The following is a 23,689-nucleotide window of genomic DNA, read 5'->3' on the forward strand; positions in this document are numbered from 1 at the left end:
GTTAGTACCGCAGAGTGAAGTCGTAGTTGGCATGCCTGTGATGTGTTTTTATTTTTCGGAAGAACAATGTAATTTTTGGCTTTGTTGAAGTGGAAATTGTAAAGACAGTGTGATACAGAAAAACGTGAAAGAATAAAATTATCATGCAAACAGAAAGTACAAAGAAGGCTTACTTCAGAAATTAATATGTCAATTGTAACTCCGAGTACCTGTAATGTCAAAAATTTCAGCTTCAAGAATTATCCCCTAGACATGAAGAACTGGAGCCAACTAAGAGAAAAGAAGATAAGTAAAAAGTTTATTGTAAATCTTATTCCCCTCTGATATCTCACAGTTAATTTTGGCAGAGCTAAAGGAAACGAAGACAGATAACAATAGCATATTTAGTGCAGTTAATGATCAGTTAACCAAAAAATTTACTTCACTACAAGAATAAGTAAATGACTTGAAAACTGAAAACAATTTTAAAATGGATATGGTACAATATCAAATAAACCAACTTAGTAATCAGGCTTCAGAGCTAAAATATGGTTGTCAGAAGGATTAATAAGTGTGAATGAAGAAGTTGACGTTTTCGAAAACAAATTTTTTGTTTTGGAAAATGAGCTAGAAAGTGAATCAGCAAGACAATCAAAAAATGTTATGACATCAGAACTGAACAGAAGGTCTTAGCAGGAAAAATGGAACAAAACATTACCAGTTTAGACCAAAACATTTTAAATGTTGAAAACAAAATTCAAACTAATGTAACTGATATGAATATATGGAGGGAAACATTCCACGTGGGAAAAATATATCTAAAAACAAAGATGATGTGACTTACCAAACGAAAGTGCTGGCAGGTTGATAGACACACAAACATACACACAAAATTCAAGCTCTCGCAACCAACCGTTGCTTCGTCAGGAAAGAGGGAAGGAGAGGGAAAGACGAAGGGATGGGGGTTTCAAGGGAGAGGGTAAGGAGTCATTCCAATCCCGGGAGCGGAAAGACTTACCTTAGGGGGAAAAAAGGACAGGTATACACTCGCACACACACACATATCCATCCGCACATACACAGTGTCTGTGTATGTGCGGATGGATATCTGTGTGTGTGTGTGTGTGTGTGTGTGTGTGTGTGTGTGTGTGTGTGTGTGTACCTGTCCTTTTTCCCCCCTAAGGTAAGTCTTTCTGCTCCCGGGATTGGAATGACTCCTTACCCTCTCCCTTAAAACCCACATCCTTTCGTCTTTCCCTCTCCTTCCCTCTTTCCTGACGAAGCAACGGTTGGTTGCGAAAGCTTGAATTTTGTGTGTATGTTTGTGTTTGTTTGTGTGTCTATCAACCCGCCAGCACTTTCGTTTGGTAAGTCACATCATCTGTGTTTTTAGATATAAACTAATGTAACTGTTTTAGATAAAAAAAATTTTTAGCAGTTGAGTCAAACTACATTTGATTTGGCGAACAAAAGATTTGCAATAATATGGTGCTGGCAGTTTTTGTCTACAACATTTGATTTGGTGAACATAAAATTTGCAATACTATATACACACAGTGAACAAGCTATACCTGAGACATTAAAGAGCAGTAAAGCAGTTTCTATGTTTGCAACCATTTGTTATTTTTAACAGTGTTTTATATAGTCGAAAAGAAACAAATGTGGCATCTTAGAAAATAAAAATGATGCTTATTTATTATGAAACAAACTGCACACATACATTTTCAGTGTCCTTGCGTCAAAGTTGCATTGAAAACATACAGTAACTACATCACACAGAAATGTATGTGCAATTCCTCCCCACCAACACCAGCTTTTCTGAATTGCGCAGGTGGGAACTTTCCGTGTAATACATCCTATGTTCCCGTACCCCTCCTGGCCTCAACCTTTGTTAGTCATTGTCCTCTCCCATCCAGCCCCCCCCCCCCCCCCCCCCTGTTCTCATTCCAGCACTACACAGCCATCATTTCACGGCCACACCCAGTCTTTTAATTTCTTTTTATTTCTCTCCTTTCTGCTACTTACCCCCTCCACACCTTCTCTCCTGCCCTCCGTCTAAACTGCAACACTTCACTGTCTGCCACTCCCACCATACTATCCTCCCCCTCCCCACTCCAGCATCCTCCTTACCCCCACCCAGTCACCACTGCAGATGTGTGTGCAAGTTGCGTTTGTGTGTGTGTGTGTGTGTGTGTGTTGTGTGTGTGTGTGTGTGTGAGTGTGCGTGTGCATGTGCATGTGCGTGCGCACGCCCGCTCGCACGCACGCATCTGTGTTATACTGCTGACAAAGGCCTTAATGGCCGAAAGCTATAATTGTGTGAATCTTTTTGTCATGCCTGTCACGACTTAGCATCTCCGCTATATGGTGAGTAGCAACTTTCCTTCTCTGGTACTGTTACATTCCATCCTGGATTTTCCATTGCCTAAAACTTAAATATGCACATTCAGGCATATATGTGAACATACACCCACAATGTGTGTGTGTGTGTGTGTGTGTGTGTGTGTGTGTGTGTGTGTGTGTGTGAGAGAGAGAGAGAGAGAGAGAGAGAGAGAGAGAGAGAGAGACTTGCCACCTACAACCCCCCCCCCCCCCCAAACATTCACACACAGGCATGTGCACAAGCCACAATGCAGTGCACACACACACACACACACACACACACACACACACACACACACACACACACATTACTTCATTGGAAGAGCTAATTCTTGCCCTGGTTATCTCATGTAAGTCACACAAACAACCACTTACTTTAGATTTGGATGATTCTCAAATAGGGCATATCCTGCAACAAATTTATTAGCATTCAGTCCTTGTTTGGTTAGCCCAGTGAATCCACAATCAATAAGCATCTGTTTTCGATGTGGGTAATGACCAATAACACGAGTCATAACCCTACAAGCCACATCATCCAAGGTACATGAATGCAGAGATGCCTGCTGAAGATCTGAAAACAGAGTGCATTTTTGTATGTTTTCTCAGATAATGCGAAAGAAAATTTGCAAGCAATCTTACACAAAAAGTGGAAATCACTGAAATCTGTAGACATTAATGAAGCTAAATGTACCAGTACATCCAGAAGAACTCATTCATTCTCAACCAAATTCAAATACACTAGAAAGTTATACTAAAGGAGTTCTATAATCAATAATCTTATGAAATTGATAACTTTTATTGTGTTTGTGGTATTGATGTGACTGTCAAATGAAAGATTTTAAAAAGAGTAAGTATTAGTTTCACCAAGTGTTATACTTTTGATATCTGTATTTGGCTATGGAATATGGTATAATTAAAGACTTTCTTACAGTCATTAAATTGTTAAGGTCACCCTGTAAATAAATAAATTAAATCCTATACAACATGTTTTAGAGCCAACCAAGACCTACTGACTGATTCCAGCTCTACGTACCTGCAAAAGCATTCAGGAAAAGACCCAGGGAGCCCCACCTGCTGACTTCCCTATTTCTGTCATCTTGCTTTTTATGTCCATTACATTTTTATCCTTTTCCCGACTAGATCTGCTCACATCCTCTGTGGACATCTCTACTTCTGGACACATCATTCTTGGAATCAAGAGACTGATGACCTTAGTGTTTAGTCCCTTAGTCCAACCCCCTCCCTTTGTCCCATTCAACCACCTTACCATTAATAAAAAGGGATGGTCTAACATTTGACTCATAAAAATAGTTAGATCCTCTCAGATAATCCATATACCGCATGAAAGGTAGTGGTTCTTGCCTCAATTTAATGTAATCCCATGGTTTTATTAAGGTACCACAGTATCAAAGTAGATAACATGAGAAACTATTACATTGTTTAATTAATTGTGCATGCACCTATGTAGTAATCAAGTATAATTTAATTTTGTTAGAAGCAGAATAAAGAGACACATCTATTGATTTACAACACTAATATGTGAAGAGAGCCAATTTTGAATTCTCATTGTTAACATGCAATTGTTTGTTATTTCAATGGTAGTCAGGGAAAGCTGTGTGTTTATACAGGCAGGGATGGGAAGCAATCAATGGATCTTACTTTTGCAGGCTGGAAGGGAGTTGGTGTTAAGTGCATGGAGATAATATACATGTGACATGAATGGCAAATTCTGTTGTGATTCCGGACAAATAAAGAGAGTTTTTGAGAAGTTTTAACCTCCGAGTTGATTAAATCATCTTGTAGATCAGCATTTCTCTCATGCAGTTTAATTAATACTGCCATGTTCACTGTTTTTAAGCAGGCTAATGTACAAACATGATTATACAACAAACAGTCAAAATAAACAGTCAGTGAACTACAGAAGGGAAACTGACAACTGTGCAGCTTCTGCCGCATTGAGCTCCCTAGGCCAGATAACAGAGTCAATATTTTGTGCAGGTCAGAGCATAAGCAAGCACTCAGCTCACAATGCCAAAATCAGATTTTGTTACATTGCAGAGTTCTCCTGTTCAACAATCCCTATGAGAAAATTTTTCAACAATTCCTGTAAGAGAATTTATCAACCCTCCCACCACCATCACTTCCTTTTTCTGAGCAAGTAATGTTATGTCCATCACCAGAAATAAAGTCAAAATAAGACATAGAAATGGACTTAAAATGGTATTTTAAATTCATAATCATTATAGAAAAACCTATATTTTAAGTGTTCCTCAAATGAATGTGAGGAAAATAGATTTTAAGACTTTATAGAGATGGTCATTATATATGGACCAAAAGGTTGAAAGAGCCCACAAGGTCGAACCAAACAGGGATTGGTCACTTCCTTTACGGAAGAATTATCCCAGCATTCACTTTAATGAAGCAAGGAAGACTGGGGAATCCTAAATCTGGACTACAAGATAGAGGCTGAATCACATTCCATGCAGCATACCTAATTATTGTGCCACCTGGTTTATTAAATAGAAATCAGCCTTCCTCAACAGCTTCACTGCATCACAACTCTGAGCTTCAATTTTCGGGAATGAGATTTTATGTTCAGCCAGTGCACAGCGAATATGTATCAACATGACTTGCTGATGTTATGGTGGCAATATAGATAAATGTAAAACTGGTCCAGCACATTATTGTGTAATTTGTGTTGGTATAAGCTGCAGCTGACATTGATGTTTATCAAGGATTTTTAAGGGCAGGACAGTCTGCCACAATGTATAACATTGCTCTGGTACAGTGTATCATGTAAAGGATAGGCATGCATAGAAGGCTTGGCCTAATATGAACAAGTCCACTTATCATCACAGGGTGAACAACCTGTATTTTTTAAAAAAACAACCCTTAGGTTCATAACCTGTATGTACACATATTGCAACCAATATGCTTTTCCAAAGAGAATGATTTTTTAATTTGGTGATTTTATCAAACTGAAAAAGTGACATGGTTAGGTGGATTTCTGTCATTGGAAGTCATATTTTATGATTAATTTTGCAGCAAATGATAACACACACATCAATTAGGCTACAGTTTATCTCATTGTGCAATCATGGCTGTTGTAAACCTTACCCAATGCCTGATAGCAAATCCTTATAAATACAGACAATTAACTTAAAATTACATGGTGGGGATGGGGGTAACGGGTTACAATTTCCAGTAAAGAACAGGTCAGTTTTTGTGCTATCTGTTTTATTTTGTCTGCCAACACATGTGCTAACTGTAGGTCTGATGTTCTGAAGTTTATGGATTTCAATTAATAGCTTACTAATGGCCACAGTTGTTGGAGTAATAAAATTAATATGGTTAACAGTAAGAAATGATAAACAGAGTAATTCTGTTGCTGACAATGGATAAGAACTTTTTCCTAGGGTTCTGTCATCAGTCTGGAACAGTTCATGTCTTGTGCTGACATACTATTCCTATTTGCAATCACTTTTTAGCTGTGTGGTTCTTTCTGGGGATCAAAGGCATAAAACATGAATACAATTTTTAAACTTTAGGAAAGTACTGTAAGAATAATAACTTGATGTAGTGGTGATGTAAAGAACTCTTTACAAAACTTACCATATCATATTTTATTACCATACATTTTATCATATATCATACTACATCCATTTAATATGGATAGATTTAGTATGATATATGATAAAACGTGTGATAATAAAATATGATACAATAAGTTTTGTGAAGAGTCCTTTACATCACCACTACATCAAGTTATTGTTCTTACAGTACTTTCCTACAGTTTAAAAATTGTATTCATGTTTTATCCATATTAAATTATGTTTTCAGATGTTGAGTCTTTCCATTGACATATATTTATAAAACAGGGTATATTTTCTGCACCAAGTGAATAGAACCCCCAATTTGTTGTGTATTTTAGAACAATATTAATAAGTATTTCAGTAACGCACAAGCATGGACCAAGAAGAAATTTGGACTCACATTACCAAAGAAAAACTATCAAAAAACTCAAAATAGCATTTCCTATCAGGGAGAAAAGTACAATAAATTGCACAAGGAGATGAAAGAGATAATTAAAATACACTTGTGGAAAAAGGCAGCTGAAACATTTGCAGAAAGAACCACAGTCCACCACCTACAACTGATCCCAACCTCACAATCATACCTGCCGACAAAGGCACCACCACTGTGGTTTTGAACTGTATGGATTACCTGGTGGAAGGACTCCACCAGCTGTCATATTTGTCCACCTACAAATGTTGCTATAGTGACCCCATTCCAGAAATCCAACATAGTCTCCAGTCTCTCCTCAGATACTTATGCCCATCTCAGAGCATCTCCCCTGAGTGTATCTCTCTCCTCACCCCTACCACTCTCCACACTCCTAACTAGTCCTCAGCTTGTGGTCTCGCGGTAGTGTTCTCGCTTACTGAGCCCGGGGTCCCGGGTTCGATTCCCAGCGGGGTCAGGTATTTTCACCTGCCTCGAGATGACTGGGTGTTGTTGTGTCATCTTCATCCTTATCATTCATCCTCATTATAGTCGAAGGAAGGCAATGGCAAACCACCTCCACTAGGACCTTGCCTAGTATGGCGGTGCGGGTCTCCCGCATCGTCCCGACACTCTGTTACGGAGTATGTGGGACTTCATCATCATCATCATCATCATCATCATCATCATCATCTTCATCATCCCCACCACCACCACCATCTTCTACGACTTCCTAAAGCCTATAAACCCAACCACCCAGGACACACCATAGCGGACATTTACTGTGCCCCCACTGAGAGAATCTTTGCTCATTTGGACCAACATCAGCTGTTACTTGTAATTCACCCTCCTATATAGAAGACACCATCTATTTCGTCCATTGACTCTCCACTGTTCCTGTTCCTTTACCATCCAGCACCCTGCTCTTCACTATTGATGCCACCTCCCTCTACACTAACATCCCCAATGCTGCTACTGAACACTACCTTTCCCAATGTCCAACTGACTTCACACCTACAACCTCCTCCCTAGACACCAAGACCAACTATATCCTCGCCCACAATTAATTCTCCTTTGAAGGCATCACTCACAAAGAAATCAATAATAAGGCACTAGACACCCACATGGCACAATCCAATGCCAACCTGTTCATGGGCCACCTAGAAGAATCCTTCTAACTATCCAGAAAGCTCAATGCATTCTCTCTCCCCTGTTCACTTCATAAATGCATCCTCAACCCAACAAGTCACCTTCCTTGACGTTGACCTCCACCTCAAGGATGGCTCTATCACTACCTCTTTCTACATCAGACCTCCCAATCACCAGCAACACCACACCTTACCTCACCCCTACCATGCTATCACTCCATCTCCCCACCTTAGCCTCCTCCTTACCCTCACCACCTACATATTGTTCCCCCATCAGGTGCAGTTGCTGTATGCAGTATGGCTTCATGACTTGAGATAGTGCTCATACAGAGTGATAATTATTGAACTACATGAAATAAAATCATCATAACTTCTGAACAGTTTGTGTTAGGACATTCAAACTGCACAGTTGGGCATGGGGCATGATGGGCACTTGTGAAGGCCTACTATATGAGCAATAACAGCCCAACTGTGGCTCAAATGAAGTTCTAGATCAAGATTAAACTGAAGACAACCAGTCCAAGTGTACTAACATTCAGAAGTTTGAGAGAATGGGTAGTGTTCGTGATGACAGTGTTGGCAATACCAGTCATCCAAAAAGGGTGAAAATGCTCGAAAACATTGAGAAGATGTGCACTGTGTTTCAAACCAGCCCCAGGAAATCGATCAGACGAGCTGCACAACAGGTGGGAATCAACTGGAAGACACTGTGACAATTTGTTGCTGAAGACCTGCATCTCTTCCTATACAAAATTCAAACCCATCAGCCATTACGCCACAGGGCCATGGAACAGCAGTTGTGTTTTGCCAACACTGTTGTCCACAAAATTGACAAACAGGACTTTGATGTGAATATGGTTTGGTTTAGCAACAATGCCCACTTTCATTTGGATGGGTAAGTCAGTAAGCAAAATTAACGCATTTGGGGGGCTGAGAACCAGCATTTCATGTTGCCTGAACGGGTGACTGTGTGGTGTGCCATGTTCAGTCATGGAATAATCAGTGCAATATTCCTTGATGGCACTGTGACTGCTGAACACTGTGAAGGTTTTGGAAGATAATTTCATCTCCATTATTCAAAGTGACTCTGATTTTGACAAGACGTGGTTAAGGCAAGATGGAGATTGACCCTGTCATAGCAGAACAGCGAAGTCCCAGAGGAGCATTTTGGGAACTGCATTCTGGCTCTGGGGCATCCAGAGGCCACTGGCATGGGCCTCAATTGGCTGCCATATCCTCCATAGCCGAACACATGTGACTCTTTTTTGTGGGCTTTATCAAAGACAAAGTGTACAGCAATAACCCCAAAACCATTGCTGAGCTGAAAACAGCTGTTCAGGAGGTCATCAACAGCATCAACGTTCCGACACTTCAGCGGGTCGTACAGAATTTTGCTATTCATCTGCACCACACCATCACCAATGATGGCAGGCATATGAAACATGTCATAACCTAGATCTGAATATCTGTAGTGACATTTACATGTTGAATATTTTTTTTCATGTAGTTCAATAATTGTCACCCTGTATGTGTGTGATTTGTACTTGTGTAAATTTGTATGTGTTTTTTTACTGTAGAAAATGGCATTTTGCCTGAAAGGTCAGATGTATAGCACTCTTTTTGTCGTGCCTGTCTACAACTCAGTGTCCCCTCTATATTGTGAGTATCAATCAGTCCTTTTCATAATATTGTTGTTATTCCATCCTGGATTTTCCATTTGTTAGTAATAAAATGATTTATTATAAACAACAATATATAATAATAAGATGATTGCTTGATTTTTTTTATAAATAGGTAGGTGGTTGAAGCTGCTCGGTTGCTAACTGGGACTGAATCTGTGAGTGTAATTGTATCTGTGACGTTTGTCTTATGCCTAAAGAAAACAAAAGAAAATTTGGAAGGAGATTGAGTTGTTGTTTTGGAAGAGAGAATCAAGGTGCTGCTAATACTGCACTGAAGATGGCTATAATTATGATGGTAAAAAGTAGTTTTTATTCCTCCAACATAGTTGCCATTATCATTCACTGTTGCCATTATCATTCACTGATCTGGTTATTTTCCAAGTAAATTACCTGCTGAACTAATTTCCATATAAATGATTATTTTTGTAATTTTTTTAGTTGTGTAGCTATGTTTTAAAATAAAGTGATACAAGAAGTAAACAAAATCCTCTAATCCATATAAATATTATCCTGGGACATGTATAAATTAGATTTTGCAAAACTAGGGTATTTTAAATATTATCGCTGGCCTATACATGTAAAACACACTTCAAAATTTTCCTTTCACCATTTAGTTTTTATCATTTCATTACAACTTAACAGCATAATGGTCAGCTGAAACATGGTATGAGGTTTCTCATTATTCTAAAAGTATATCTGTGGAAATGGGGGAAGTAGGGGGGGGGGGGGGGGGGATGGTACTTTTTTCAAGCTGCAAAAGTTTCTCCTTAACTATACAGTGTAAAGCAGAATTGCACTGACAAACTTTCAGAGGTGGTAGTATGTATCCTAAAAAGAAATGTCCAGTAAATGTGGACTTTAAAATGCCCAGCATAAACAAAAATTACACTGACAAACTTTCAGATGTGATAGTATATGACCTAAAAAGAAATGTCCAATAAACATGTGCTCCAAAAAGCATATACCATAAAAGCTGTGAGCACTTGTTCATCTTTGCTACCATGACACACATCTCTTCCACTGAGAGCTCCTTGCTTTCCATATTTTTGAGAGGTAGTAATATGAACAAAAACAAGAGAAATTTTTAGTAAATATGGTTCTAAAATGAATGTCTTAAGAGCTATGAGCTGAAAGTTTGTTGGAGTTCTTGTTCACCCCGTATAAATACTCACCATAGAATACATAATTCCCTACATGTGCCTCGTTAAGCTTCTGCAAAACTTTGTGGTCTTCAGCATTTACACTGGCACTCATTGATGGTGTGGATCCAATAGAAATGATTGGGCATGCAAAACCCCTCTGCACAAGCTCCTCACTAAGTTTCACTACACGCTCAGCTGCACGATTGCGCACAGCTGACACCTCTGTTAGTGAGCTCGTGTGATATGAATCTCCACAGTGAGCATACAATCCCTGAAGCTTCACTGATGGCTGAAGGGCTTTACATATTGCTACAGCCATTTCTGTGTCAGACCACCGAACACCAGCTATGTTGGAAGAAAAACAGGAGTTCACATCATGTATAAGATACAGCAAATGCATAAAATCAATAAAATAAATTACGAATAACGACTATAGAAATAAACATTTTCATGACTACACAAAAATGACAGCAATAATTTCTTTACTCTGGATATTAATTGGGAACAAAAGCACCAGGAACCAAGCCCAACCTTTTCCAGTTACTTTTTCGGGTTCAAACCAAGCCACCAGTTAAATTCTGGACAAAAGTCATCAGCAGTGCTGGCCGAAGGTTTCCAGCATAAGAAGTCATCCCTCATTCCACCAACAGCCTTGTCAAAGAGGGCTGAGAAGCAGACAGAGTTTCAGGGTACTTTCTTGTCCTTAGGGTGGGAAACTGCCCCTAAAGGCAGAAGAATCATCAGTGATCAACGACATGAGGGTGCAGAAGGTAACAGAAACCACTGCATTAAACACACATAATATGTATCCACAGGACATGTGGCCTGTAACTGAAAACGTGTCATGATGATCTTTACATTGTCAAAACTTTCAGGCTTGGTCCCCCATTCAGATCTCCAGTAGGTGCTGCCAAGGATGTGACCATAAGAAAAAGATCGAATAACCAAAGAAAGGATAATGTTCTACAAGTCACAGAGTGGAATGCATTAGTCAGAATGTGGTAGGGAAGCTAGAAAATCTGAAAGGGAAATGCTAAGGCTAACTCTAGATGTAGTGTGGGTCAGTGAAGTGAAATGGAAAGAAGACAACGATTTCTTGTTAGTAATATCAACAGCAGCAGAAAATGGCAGAGTGGAAGTAGGATTCATTATGAAAAGGAATGTAGGATAAAGAATGAGTTCCTATGAACAGTTAAGTGATAGGGTGGTTCTCACCAGAATCAACAGCAAACCAGTGCCAACAACGATAGTTCAGGTATACATGTCAACATCGTAAACCAAAGATGAAGAGATAGAGAAAGTATATGAAGGTGCTGAATGGATAAGTCAGTGTGTAAAGGGAAATGAAAATCTAATAGTCATTGGGGACTGGAATGTGGATGTAGGGGAAGGAGCAGAAGCAAGGATTATGGGAGAGTACTGGCTTGGTGTCTGCTTAGCTGGTTGGTAACATGCTTGCCTCCCATGTATTTGGCCCCGGTTCAATTCCCAGCTGGGTCAGAGGTTTCTCCACTCATGGACTGGGTATCGTGTTGTTCTCATCATCATTTCATCCTCATTATTGGCCACAAGTCGCCCAATGTGGCACCGAATGAAATAAGACTTGCACTTGGCGGCCAACAATGCCATATGACCATTTCATTTCATTGGCTTGGTACTAGGAATGAGAGAAGAGAAAGATGAATTGAGTTCTGTAATAAATTTCAGCTAGTAATGGTGAATACTCTGTTCAGTAATCACAAGAGGAGGAGGTATGCTTGGAAAATGACAGGAGATAAGGGACGATTTCAGTTAGATTACATCATGATCATAGAGAGATTCTGAAAGCAGATATTGAGTTGTAAGGCGTACCTGGGAGCAGATATAAACTCAGATCAAAATTTAGTAGTGATGAAGAGTAGGCTGAAGTTTAATAGACTTGTCAGGGAGAGTCAGTGCGCAAAGTGGCATACAAAAGGACTAAGGAATAAAGAATGAAGTGACTCCTGCATCAACTTAAAAACAGTAACTGTTCTGGGTAGGCAGTTGCTAGAACAAGAAGCTACATTTTTCGCACATGACAGTGAAATGCATAACCACAGCTTAAAGTCAATGAATTCAATGAACTGCTCGACAGCACTGTGTACAAAACTTTTCAATACCAAATTCACATGTGAACACAAAAAATGTAATGCAAACAATTAAAATGTCATTGCACCAAAGAATCAATGCACAAAGAAGTGGAATACAGAAGTACTAATGAATGAAGAGGTACACTTGAAGTTATCTGAGACTATAGATACCATAATATGGTATAGTTCAGTAGGCAGTTTAGTTGAAGTGGAATTGGCATTTCTAAAAAGGGCAATGGGCAATCACAGAAGCTGGAAAGGAAACCATCGGTACAAAGAAGGTAACTAAGAAGAAACCATGGATAACACAAGAAATACTTCATGTGACCAATGAAAGAAGGAAATACAAAAATGTTCAAGGAAACTCCAGAATACAGAAATGCAAGTCAAGTAAGAATTACATAAATGGGAAGTGTAGGGAAGAAAGGTGAAATGGCTACATGAAAAATGTGAAGAAATCAAAAGCGAAATGATTGTCAGAAGGACTGACTCAGCATATAGGAAAGTTAAAACAACATTTGGTGAAATTTAAAGCAAGGGTGATAACAGTAAGAGTGCAACAGGAATTCCACTGTTAAATGCAGAGGAGAAAGAGCTGATAGGTGAAAAGAATACACTGAAGGCCTCTATGAGGGGAAGGACCAGTCTGATTGTGTGATAAAAGAAGAAACTGCAGTCAGTATAGAAGACAGAGGGGATCCAATATTAGAATCAGAATTTAAAAGAGCTCTGGAAGACTTAAAATCAAGTTAGAAGAAAAGTACAGATAACATTCCATCAGCATTTCTAAAATCATGACTACTCACATTGGTGTGTAAATGGGAGAGGCTGGCAATATACCATGTGACTTTCGGAAAAATAACATCCACACAATTCCGAAGAGTTCAAGATTCGACAAATGTGAGAACTGTCACACAATCAGCTTAACAGCTCATGCATCCCAATTTCTGAAAGGATAGTATACAGAAGAATGGAAAAGAAAATTGAGGATGTTTTTAACGACAATCAGTTTGGCTTTATGGAAGCTAAGGGCACGAGAGAGGCAATCCTGAAATTGCTGTTGTTAATGGAAGCAAGACTAAAGAAAAATCAAGACACATTCATAGGATTTGTTGACCTGGAGAAAGCATTCAACAATGTAAAATGGTGCAAAATGTTCAAAATTCTGAGAAAAATAGGGGTAAGCTATAGGGAAATATGGGTAATACACAATATGTACAAGAACCAAGAGGGAATAATAAGAGTGGAAGATCAAGTATGAAGTGCTCAGATTAAAAAGGGTGTAAGCCAGGGATGTAGTCTTTCACCCCTAATGTTCAATCTATACATCGAAGAAGCAATGATGGATAGGGAAAAAAAAATGTTTCAGGAGAGGAATTAAAATTCAAGGTGAAAGAATATAATTGATAATATTCACTGATGACATTGCTATCATCAGTGAAAGTGAAGAAGAATTACAGGATTTGCTGAATGGAATGAACAATCTAACGAGTATAAAATATGGATTGAGAGTAAATTGAAGAAAGACAAAAGTAATGAGAAGTAACAGGAATGAGAACAGTGAGAAGCTAAACATCAGAATTGGTGATCATGAAGTAGATGAAGTAAAGGGATTCTGCTACCTAGGCAGCAAAATACCCATGACAGATGGAGGAAGGTGGACATAAAAAGTAGACAAGAACTTGCAAAAAGAGCATTCCTAGCCATAAGCTGTCTACTAGTAACATAAAAGGACCTTAATTTGAGGAATAAATTTCTGAGAATGTATATTTGGAGCACAGAGCATTGTATGGTAGTGAAACATGGACTGTAGGAATATACACTCCTGGAAATTGAAATAAGAACACCGTGAATTCATTGTCCCAGGAAGGGGAAACTTTATTGACACATTCCTGGGGTCAGATACATCACATGATCACACTGACAGAACCACAGGCATATAGACACTGGCAACAGAGCATGCACAATGTCGGCACTAGTACAGTGTATATCCACCTTTCGCAGAAATGCAGGCTGCTATTCTCCCATGGAGACGATCGTAGAGATGCTGGATGTAGTCCTGTGGAACGGCTTGCCATGCCATTTCCACCTGGTGCCTCAGTTGGACCAGCGTTCGTGCTGGACGTGTAGACCGTGTGAGACGACGCTTCATCCAGTCCCAAACATGCTCAATGGGGGACAGATCCGGAGATCTTGCTGGCCAGAGTAGTTGACTTACACCTTCTAGAGCACGTTGGGTGGCACGGGATACATGCAGACGTGCATTGTCCTGTTGGAACAGCAAGTTCCCTTGTCGGTCTAGGAATGGTAGAACGATGGGTTCGATGACGGTTTGGATGTACCGTGCACTATTCAGTGTCCCCTCGACGATCACCAGTGGTGTACGGCCAGTGTAGGAGATCGCTCCCCACACCATGATGCCGGGTGTTGGCCCTGTGTGCCTCGGTCGTATGCAGTCCTGATTGTGGCGCTCACCTGCACGGCGCCAAACACGCATACGACCATCATTGGCACCAAGGCAGAAGCGACTCATCGCTGAAGACGACACGTCTCCATTCGTCCCTCCATTCACGCCTGTCGCGACACCACTGGAGGCGGGCTGCACGATGTTGGGGCGTGAGCGGAAGACGGCCTAACGGTGTGCGGAACCGTAGCCCAGCTTCATGGAGACGGTTGCGAATGGTCCTCGCCGATACCCCAGGAGCAACAGTGTCCCTAATTTGCTGGGAAGTGGCGGTGCGGTCCCCTACGGCACTGCGTAGGATCCTACGGTCTTGGCGTGCATCCGTGCGTCGCTGCGTCCGGTCCCAGGTCGACGGGCACGTGCACCTTCCGCCGACCACTGGCGACCACATCGATGTACTGTGGAGACCTCACGCCCCACGTGTTGAGCAATTCGGCGGTACGTCCACCCGGCCTCCCGCATGCCCACTATACGCCCTCGCTCAAAGTCCGTCAACTGCACAAACGGTTCACGTCCACGCTGTCGCGGCATGCTACCAGTGTTAAAGACTGCGATGGAGCTCCGTATGCCACGGCAAACTGGCTGACACTGACGACGGCGGTGCACAAATGCTGCGCAGCTAGTGCCATTCGACGGCCAACACCGTGGTTCCTGGTGTGTCCGCTGTGCCGTGCGTGTGATCATTGCTTGTACAGCCCTCTCGCAGTGTCCGGAGCAAGTATGGTGGGTCTGACACACCGGTGTCAATGTGTTCTTTTTTCCATTTCCAGGAGTGTATTTGGAGCACAGCATTGTATGGTAGTGAGACATGGACTGTAGGAAAACCAGAAAAGAAGAGACTCAAAGCATTTGAGATGTGGTACTAAGGAAGAGTGTTGAAAATTAGGTGGACTGATGAGGTAAGGAAAGGGGAGGTTCTCTGCAGAAATTCTGAGGAAAGGAATATATGGAAAACACTAACAAGAAGAAGAGACAGAATAGCAGGACACCAGTTAAGACATCAGGGAATAACATCCATGGTACTAGAAGGGAGCTGTATAGGATAAAAATTGTAGAAGAAGACAGAGATTGGAATACATCCAGCAAATAATAGAGGACATAGGTTGCAAATGCTACTCTGAGATGAAAAGGTTGGTACAGGAGAGGAATTCATGGCAGTCAGAAGACTGCAGACTCAAAAAATGTGAAAGATCATTTGGCTCACAAGAAAGTGTCACAGAAATGTTGAAAAACTTGAATCTGTATATGCTTGAAAATACAAAGAACTTATTCCACAAAAGCCTACTTACAAAGTTTCAAGAATTAGTAGTAAGTGAAAAATACAAGAAACATACAGATACCTACTAGATAAATACCAAACAGGATTCTGTAAAAAACATACCACAACATCTGCCACAATAAAAGTAGCAGGTGACCTGACGCTTGCCATGGATGCACAAGAGGTAGCTATCATGTGCTTCTTGCACTTCAGCAAATGCTTTGACACTGTCAGTTTTGAAATTTTACTTGCCAAATTTAGCAGCCTAAATTTCTTGTCAAGAACAGTGCAATGGTTTCGCTCATACCCAATGTCTCGCCAACAACGTGTCTCCTGTCCAGCAGAATAAAAGTAACAATGGAGGCAGGTTGCATCAGGTGTTCCTCAGGGTTCAGTATTAGGACCTATACTGTTTTCATTGTATGTAAATGATGTATCATCAGTTTTGTCATATTACAAACAGCACATGTATGCTGATGACCTCCAGTTGTACCTAAGTGCAAGACCAATAAACCTGAAGACAGCTATCGAGAATCTCAATACCAACCTGTGTGCACTATCAAAATGGGCACACAATATAGGATTAAAGCTCAACCCATCCTAAACCTAAGTGGTATTGGTTGGTCATTCTAGGCTCATCAACCCTAAATGTGACAAATATCAACTTGTTTCCTTTAGCAAATAGTCTAGGAGTAATAATAGATGAAAATTTAAATTGGACTGAGCATGTAACTGCATTGTGCAAAAAGGCATCACTATCTCTCCCTAAAAAAATATAAAAAGCTGTTCCATCTTGATCAAAAAAAAGAAACTTGTACAGACACTTATACTTCCAATTATTGATTACAGCAATGTTATGATGCAAGATCTTTCTCAAGAAAGCTCATGGCTCAGGGGATTGCTTATGGATGCCTGTGTTCTTTCTATCTGTGATGTCTGATGCTTTGATCATATTTCACCATCATATGCGCAGCTATCTTGGCTGCATCCAGACAAGTGCACAGATCTCCACACCCTCTGTTTTCTCTACTGTCTTATCAATGAACTATCTCCCTCATCTCTCTTCTTGACCTTAATGTTCTTATCTGAACATTGTGGCAAGGACCAGTTCCCATCAGAGCAAAATTCTTTCTGTCCCACTCCATCATTTAGCCACTTTCTCGAGATCCTTCTCAATAGCAGGAATCTGAATCTGGAATAACCTCCTATACTATATTAGGGAACTGAATAACATCTTAAGAACAAAGTTAATGACGTGTCTACTAAAGCAACATAAGGATTACCATTTGTCCCTGTAAGCAGTCATTACCCTTACACATTCTTCTTCCCAACTTGATCTTCCTCTTTTGCCAGTACTCTTAGCTGGTGCAGTCTCATTAAATTTCTGTTTCTTGGAACTTACTACACCAGAAAACATTTATCTCACAAACATATCAATTCTTTTTATATCTTCCACCATCATTATTGTTATTATAATTACTACTTCTACTACTACTGCTACTGTTATCATTATTAGTGGCAGTAGCTGTGCAGTAGTACAAGTACTGCCAGCATTGACTTCATTAGTTTATAGCCAATATTCTTTACTCACATAGCCACTTCAGACACTCAAATCATTTATTACTATATGGCACATTAAAATTGTTATTTCTTAGGAAACCTTGATGTAAAAATGGTACTGTATGTCTGAAACTCTGGTCCAATGTAAGAGAGGGCCTGATGACGCTATCAGATCAGGTTAAATAAATAAATATCTACACAGTCCAGTCACATTAATGTGACCACTGCCTATGTTCAACATCAATGTGCAACAACCATTCACAGACACCAGGTGGCAGCACTAGCATTGGATGATATATAAAGTGTGTTGGGGATGTGGAAAAAAGTGCAGCTGTTATCATATTCTGAAAACAGAGCGATTTATCTGACATTCAAAGGGGGGGGGGGGGGGGGTGATCATTGGCTTTTGGAGCACAGGTGCAACCATTTCCAGAATGGATAGGTTATAAAATGTTCACTTGCTGCCATGGTTCAAGTATATCGTACATGGCAAAATGGTGCTATTCAAAACTGACACCAAGGCAATTGTGGTATACCACCGGTCACAGATGACGATAGTGAACAATAATTGTGGAGATGTGTATGGGCAAGCAGACATGCAACCACTGAGCAACTGACCACTCAGATGAACCGAGGAGCTATCAACAATGACTGTTCAGCTACTGTTGCTGTGTATGGGCCTCCATAGCAGGCACCTGATTCATGCACCCATGCTGACTGCTGTTATTCAGTGACAAAGGCTCGAATTTGCAAGCCAGTATCTCAACTGGATGTCTACTGAATGGCAACAGATGGCCCCTGCAGACGAAACACCTTTTATGCTCCATCGGACTGAAAGCAAACACACTGCAACAATTGTCAGAAGGGTCCAAGCTGAAAGAGGAAGCATTATAATATGGGAAATGTTTTCATGGCGTTCCCCTTGGATGATCTTGATATTCTGGAAGGCACAAGTATGCATCTATCCTTGGGGACAACATCCACCCATACATGCATTTTGTTTTTCCTTGGCATGTTGGCATTAGTAGCACAACAACACAGTATGTCAAACAGTGTGCAGTGTATGTGTGTGGTCTAAAGAGCACCAGGATGCGTTTACCAGACTCCCTTGGCCACCAAGCTCCCTGGATTTAAACTCAATCAAAAACTGTGGGACTACCTCACTCAGGTTGTTCGCACCATGGATTGTCAACCGAGGAACCTAGTGCAGCTGGCCACAGTACTGCACTCAGCATGCTTCCATACCCATTTTTGTACCTTCCAGACCCACATTGACTCTCTTCCTGTATGTCTTTTAGTGATCCATGCTGCAAGAGGTGGTTATTCTGGCTTTTGACAGGTGGTCACATTAATGTGACTGGACAGTGTGTCTCTCCTATAGAGACTGTGAAGACAAGATACAGAGGTTTTCAAATAGTTATTCTTCACACAGTGTACATATAAATGGAACAGGAAGAAGCCCTAATATGTCACACAGTGGGTGGCACCATCTGCCAAAAACTTAAGGGGAGCCGGAACGATGAACATGGCAAAATTAACGTTTTTTTTGTTTTTTTCATTATAAAATTGTTTGGTGTTTTCTGAATAAAACAAATCAAGTTTCGCCCTTCTAAGTGAATTCTAAGCTGATGTGCCATGTAAACGGCTGTAGCAACTTGGTGTGTCACCTCTGATGGCACCGCATGCTGGCTGCAAGCAGGGTATCTTTGCGGAATTAGACAGTGATTTGTTTTCCAACATCGTATGGCTTTATTTCTGTGACAGGTGACTGTTCATATCAGTAAACATAAATGCTATACCATGTGCGTTGACTTGTGGATTTTGCTTTGTGTTGTGTAGCTGTTCAACTTTGCGTATTTGACGAATTTTGCTCACACCTGTTTTGTGTATTTGGTTTGTGGATATCAATATATCCTGTTTCAGCAATCGAGCATTTAAGAAAAGGTAGAATGAGTGGAAGAAGAAATACTTTGTTGTTTCGAAGGGAGATGCTGCTCAGACTGCTTCACCAACTACTCCAAATGAATGTGATAGAACTTCTTCCAGCAAGAAACTTTGTGACAGCAAAGGTTGGTTGGTTGTTTGGGGATGGATACCAGACAGCGTGGTCATCGGTCTCATCGGATTAGGGAAGGATGGGGAAGAACGTTGGCCGTGCCCTTTAAGAGGAACCATCCCGGCATTTGCCTGGAGTGATTTAGGGAAATCACGGAAAACTCAAATCAGGATGGTCGGACACGGGATTGAACCGTCGTCCTCTCAAATGCGAGTCCAGTGTCTAACCACTGCACCACCTCGGTCAGTGTGTGACAGCAAAGAAAAATTTGAGAACTATGAATGTGACAGTAATGATGTGAATGAAATAATTAACATTTCCTTGCTCTCTAATATTTTGAAACATAACGTATTATGCCAAGTTTGCAAAGAAAAAGGACTAGAATTGAAAATAACTTCACACTTTGGTTTAGCATGTAAAATGTTATTGAAGTGTAACAAATTTGCTGCAGAAGTTTCGTTTTCTAATTCTAACAGTATTCCCCACAGTGGTAATAGTGGAAAGAAGGTGAATGATATAAATATTAGGCTAGTGTATGGCTTGCGTTGCTTTGGCAAGGGCAGTGCTGCAGGGACAATGTTATGTGGAATTATGAACTTTCCAAAACCACCAACCAAGTTTGGATTTTATAATGAATTGGTGGAATCTTCTGCTGAAGATATTGCTCAAGCAACAATGAAGGAAGCAGTTGAAGGAGCTGTGACATTGTAGAGATGTAACTATTGCTTTAGATGGATCATGGCAATGTAGAGGTCATAAATCTGTAAATGGAGTTGTGACAGCTACCAGTGGAGACAGTTGCAAAGTAATTGATGTTGCTATTCTCTCAAAACATTGTAGATGTAAGGGCAAGACCAAGGATGAACATAGTGAAAGTTGTGAAGTGGAGCGATGGAAGTAGAGGGAGTGAAAGCAATTTTTTCCATATCACAGGAGTGATATAATGTATGACACACTAACTATCTAGGAGATGGTGATTCTAAGGGATATAAAGCTGTAGAGGAACTCAAACCTTATGGCAACGAAATTTATATTAAAAAACAGGAGTGCATTAGACATATGCAGAAGCGCATGGGGGCTCGCTTGCGCAAACTAAAGCAGACATTACGATCCCAGAAGCTTAGTGATGGTAAAACCCTTGGAGGAAGAGGAAGATTGACAGATGAAGCTATTGATAGATTGCAGAGGTATCATGGGTGTGCAATTAGGCAAAAAAAAAAAAAAAAAGAAGAATTGAGCATATGAGGAGAGCAGTATGGGCATTCTTTTTTCATACTGCATCAACAAATGAGCAGCCACAACTTGCACTGTGCCCCACAGGTGATGACTCATTGTGTAAGTACCAATCAAGAAAGGAATATGCCCATAAAACAGTTTGCCAAATGCTGTAATTGATGTAATTAAGCCCGTATTCAGAGATTTATCACAGCCAAGTTTATTGGAAAAGTGTTTACATGGGAAAACACAAAATCCAAATGAAAGTGTAAATAATTTAATTCAGATTAGGATTCCCAAAAGAGTGTTTATACAGATAAAACATTGCATTTGGGAGTGTATGATGCAGTGGCAACATACAATGAAGGAAACATTATCAAATGTGATGTGCAGAAAAGTTTAGATTTCCAACCAGGACCCAACACCATTTCCACAATGCGCCTAATTGATGAAGAAAGACTAAGAGGTGCAGGAAGAAGACACAAAAGCCTACAACATGCAGCAAAAGGGAAGAAAAGACCAGTGAAAAGAAAACTAACACTGGAAAAAGAGGAGGATGCTGCTAATCCATCATATGGGGCAGGAATGTATTAAAAAACTTCGGAAGCCATTTTCCAATTTTCATCTTTGAGGAACATTTTCTGAAAAACTTCTAACAGTATATCAATGAAATGTATACACAATGTTGTTTACTTATCTTCATTTTTGTAACAAATTGTAAAAAATATTGTATAATTCAAGAGTTATAGGAGAAAAAGTGGAAAATTTTAGAGAAAAAAAATAAGCATCTGTTTAAAAAACTGTAAAACAAAAACCAATAAATATTTCTTAACATGGCATTATAACTTTGTAGATAAATATTCACTGAACATTTAGTCCAAATTTCAGAGCAATATGTTTAATGGTTTTAGAAAAAATGTTCCTTCTATTTGCTAAAATTAACATGGAGGAGATGGATCGTTCCAGCTCCCCTTAACTGTGGGTTTTAGAATATGGTTGTAGATGTAGAAACACAATGGGTCTTTGAGGATCAAGATATTTTTCAATTAAACAAAATTCTAGCAGCCTTAGGACTGAGTGTAGCAAGAATTTTGATAGTCATTCCTCCTCAAATTCCAGCTCCCAGCACGCTTCTAGTGTTAGGTTAGCTGAAGCTGCATCACCAGTGTAATGCTTTTCTTCTTCATTAGAGCCTTCATGGAGTTCCACTCCACAACGTCTCCACTGCTGCCTTACTGTGTTGTCCTGAATGTTTTCATCAGCTTGCTCAAGACAAGGACAATTTGAAGCATTATTATGGAAAAAACAAATAAACTTGGCAAGGCAAGTGATATTGAACACTAAGACGGCAGTAGTCGCAAGACAAAATGATACAAAATTAAAATCATTGGCTAATGAATTCAATAAATTCTTCATAGCTTTAGCTGGAAGCACAATGAAAAAATAGTCCATTAAATGCAAAGCCAATAAACTTACCTAAATATGTAATGTATACTCCACCATCAGACATAAGTTTTGTCAACTCTTATGTTAGACCATGAAAACCATTAGGTCACTTTGGTATCCCAGCCAAAATACTGATATCTTATTCTGACTTGACAGAGCCAACCTTTAGTTACATTTATAATCAGGATGAGTTAAGTAGCATATCTTGAAAGACTAAAGTGTGCAATAGTACCACCAATATACAAAAGTGGACATAAGTAACTGCCCCCTAATTATAGATCCAACACACTTCTTCCATTGTTCTCATAAAGTTTTGAGAATATAGCTTACAACAGAATTCTGGACCATCTTTCAGAAAATAACCTTTTAACAACAGCTCAGTTTGGCTTCTGTAGAGGCTTCCCTACTGAGGATACGATATGCAATCTCACAAATACAATTATAATAGAGCTGAACAATAAAAATTACCCTGCTGGCATTTTCCATGAACTTGTCAAGGTTTTCGACTGTGCACATCATAAAATTCTGCTAGGAAAACTAAAAAGTTATGGTATTAAAGGTCTTCCCCATGCGTACATGGAGTCATATCTTAACGATAAAAAACAGAGGGTCACATCACCAAACAGTGCAACAGGCACAAGATCAAATAAGAGTGGGGAAGTGTTAAATACAGAATGCCATGAGGGGAGTTGTCCAGGAGTAATGATTTTACATTAGATTTAAAACTTGCTTTGCAACTGTCGGACATTTTAAGTTATAGGGCAAATAGTCAAGTAATTTTATTGAAATTCGGTAAATTCAACAATGTTGTTTTTTTAACAATTTGTGTATATATATTAAACTAATGATGTTTGGTATCATATAAAAGCAATTTAAAAGAGTTTTTCAATGAAGCAAATTTTATTGTTCTAGCTTAATTACAACACGAGTTGTAAAGAAAACAACATTGTTCCGCGAGTCAAAAATTTGTCATTTGTGTCATAATTTATGAGTAATACATGCATACGTAATTTCAAAAAAATCTGAAAGGGTCAGGTTGTAGCACTTGTTGATTTGACATGGAATTGCTCCCCTGTAATAGACCTAGATGAAAGACCTGTCCCATACATCCTCCTACCACCACCTACTCCAGTCCGGTCACTAACATCACCTATAGCATCAAAGGCAGGGCTACCAGTGAAACCAGTCATGTGATTCACAAGCTAAGCTGCAACTACTGTGGTGCATTCTATGTAGGCATGACA

At 39.9% G+C, this 23,689-nt stretch overlaps 1 protein-coding gene across 3 annotated transcripts in view; it reads right to left on the minus strand.

Moving 5' to 3' along the window:
- The window catches only part of LOC124804853 (D-threo-3-hydroxyaspartate dehydratase-like), a 125,268-nt gene that overhangs the window by 22,940 nt on the left and 78,639 nt on the right, over positions 1 to 23,689 (minus strand). For all 3 annotated transcript variants that reach the window (XM_047265207.1, XM_047265209.1, XM_047265206.1), the window contains 2 exons: positions 10,366 to 10,680; positions 2,737 to 2,932 (listed from right to left, as the gene is read on the minus strand). In XM_047265207.1, the coding sequence (XP_047121163.1) occupies positions 2,737 to 2,932; positions 10,366 to 10,680 (511 nt within the window). The remainder of the gene's footprint in view (positions 1 to 2,736; positions 2,933 to 10,365; positions 10,681 to 23,689) is intronic.

This window comes from Schistocerca piceifrons, chromosome 7 (assembly GCF_021461385.2).
Source record: "Schistocerca piceifrons isolate TAMUIC-IGC-003096 chromosome 7, iqSchPice1.1, whole genome shotgun sequence".
Lineage (NCBI taxonomy): Eukaryota > Metazoa > Arthropoda > Insecta > Orthoptera > Acrididae > Schistocerca > Schistocerca piceifrons.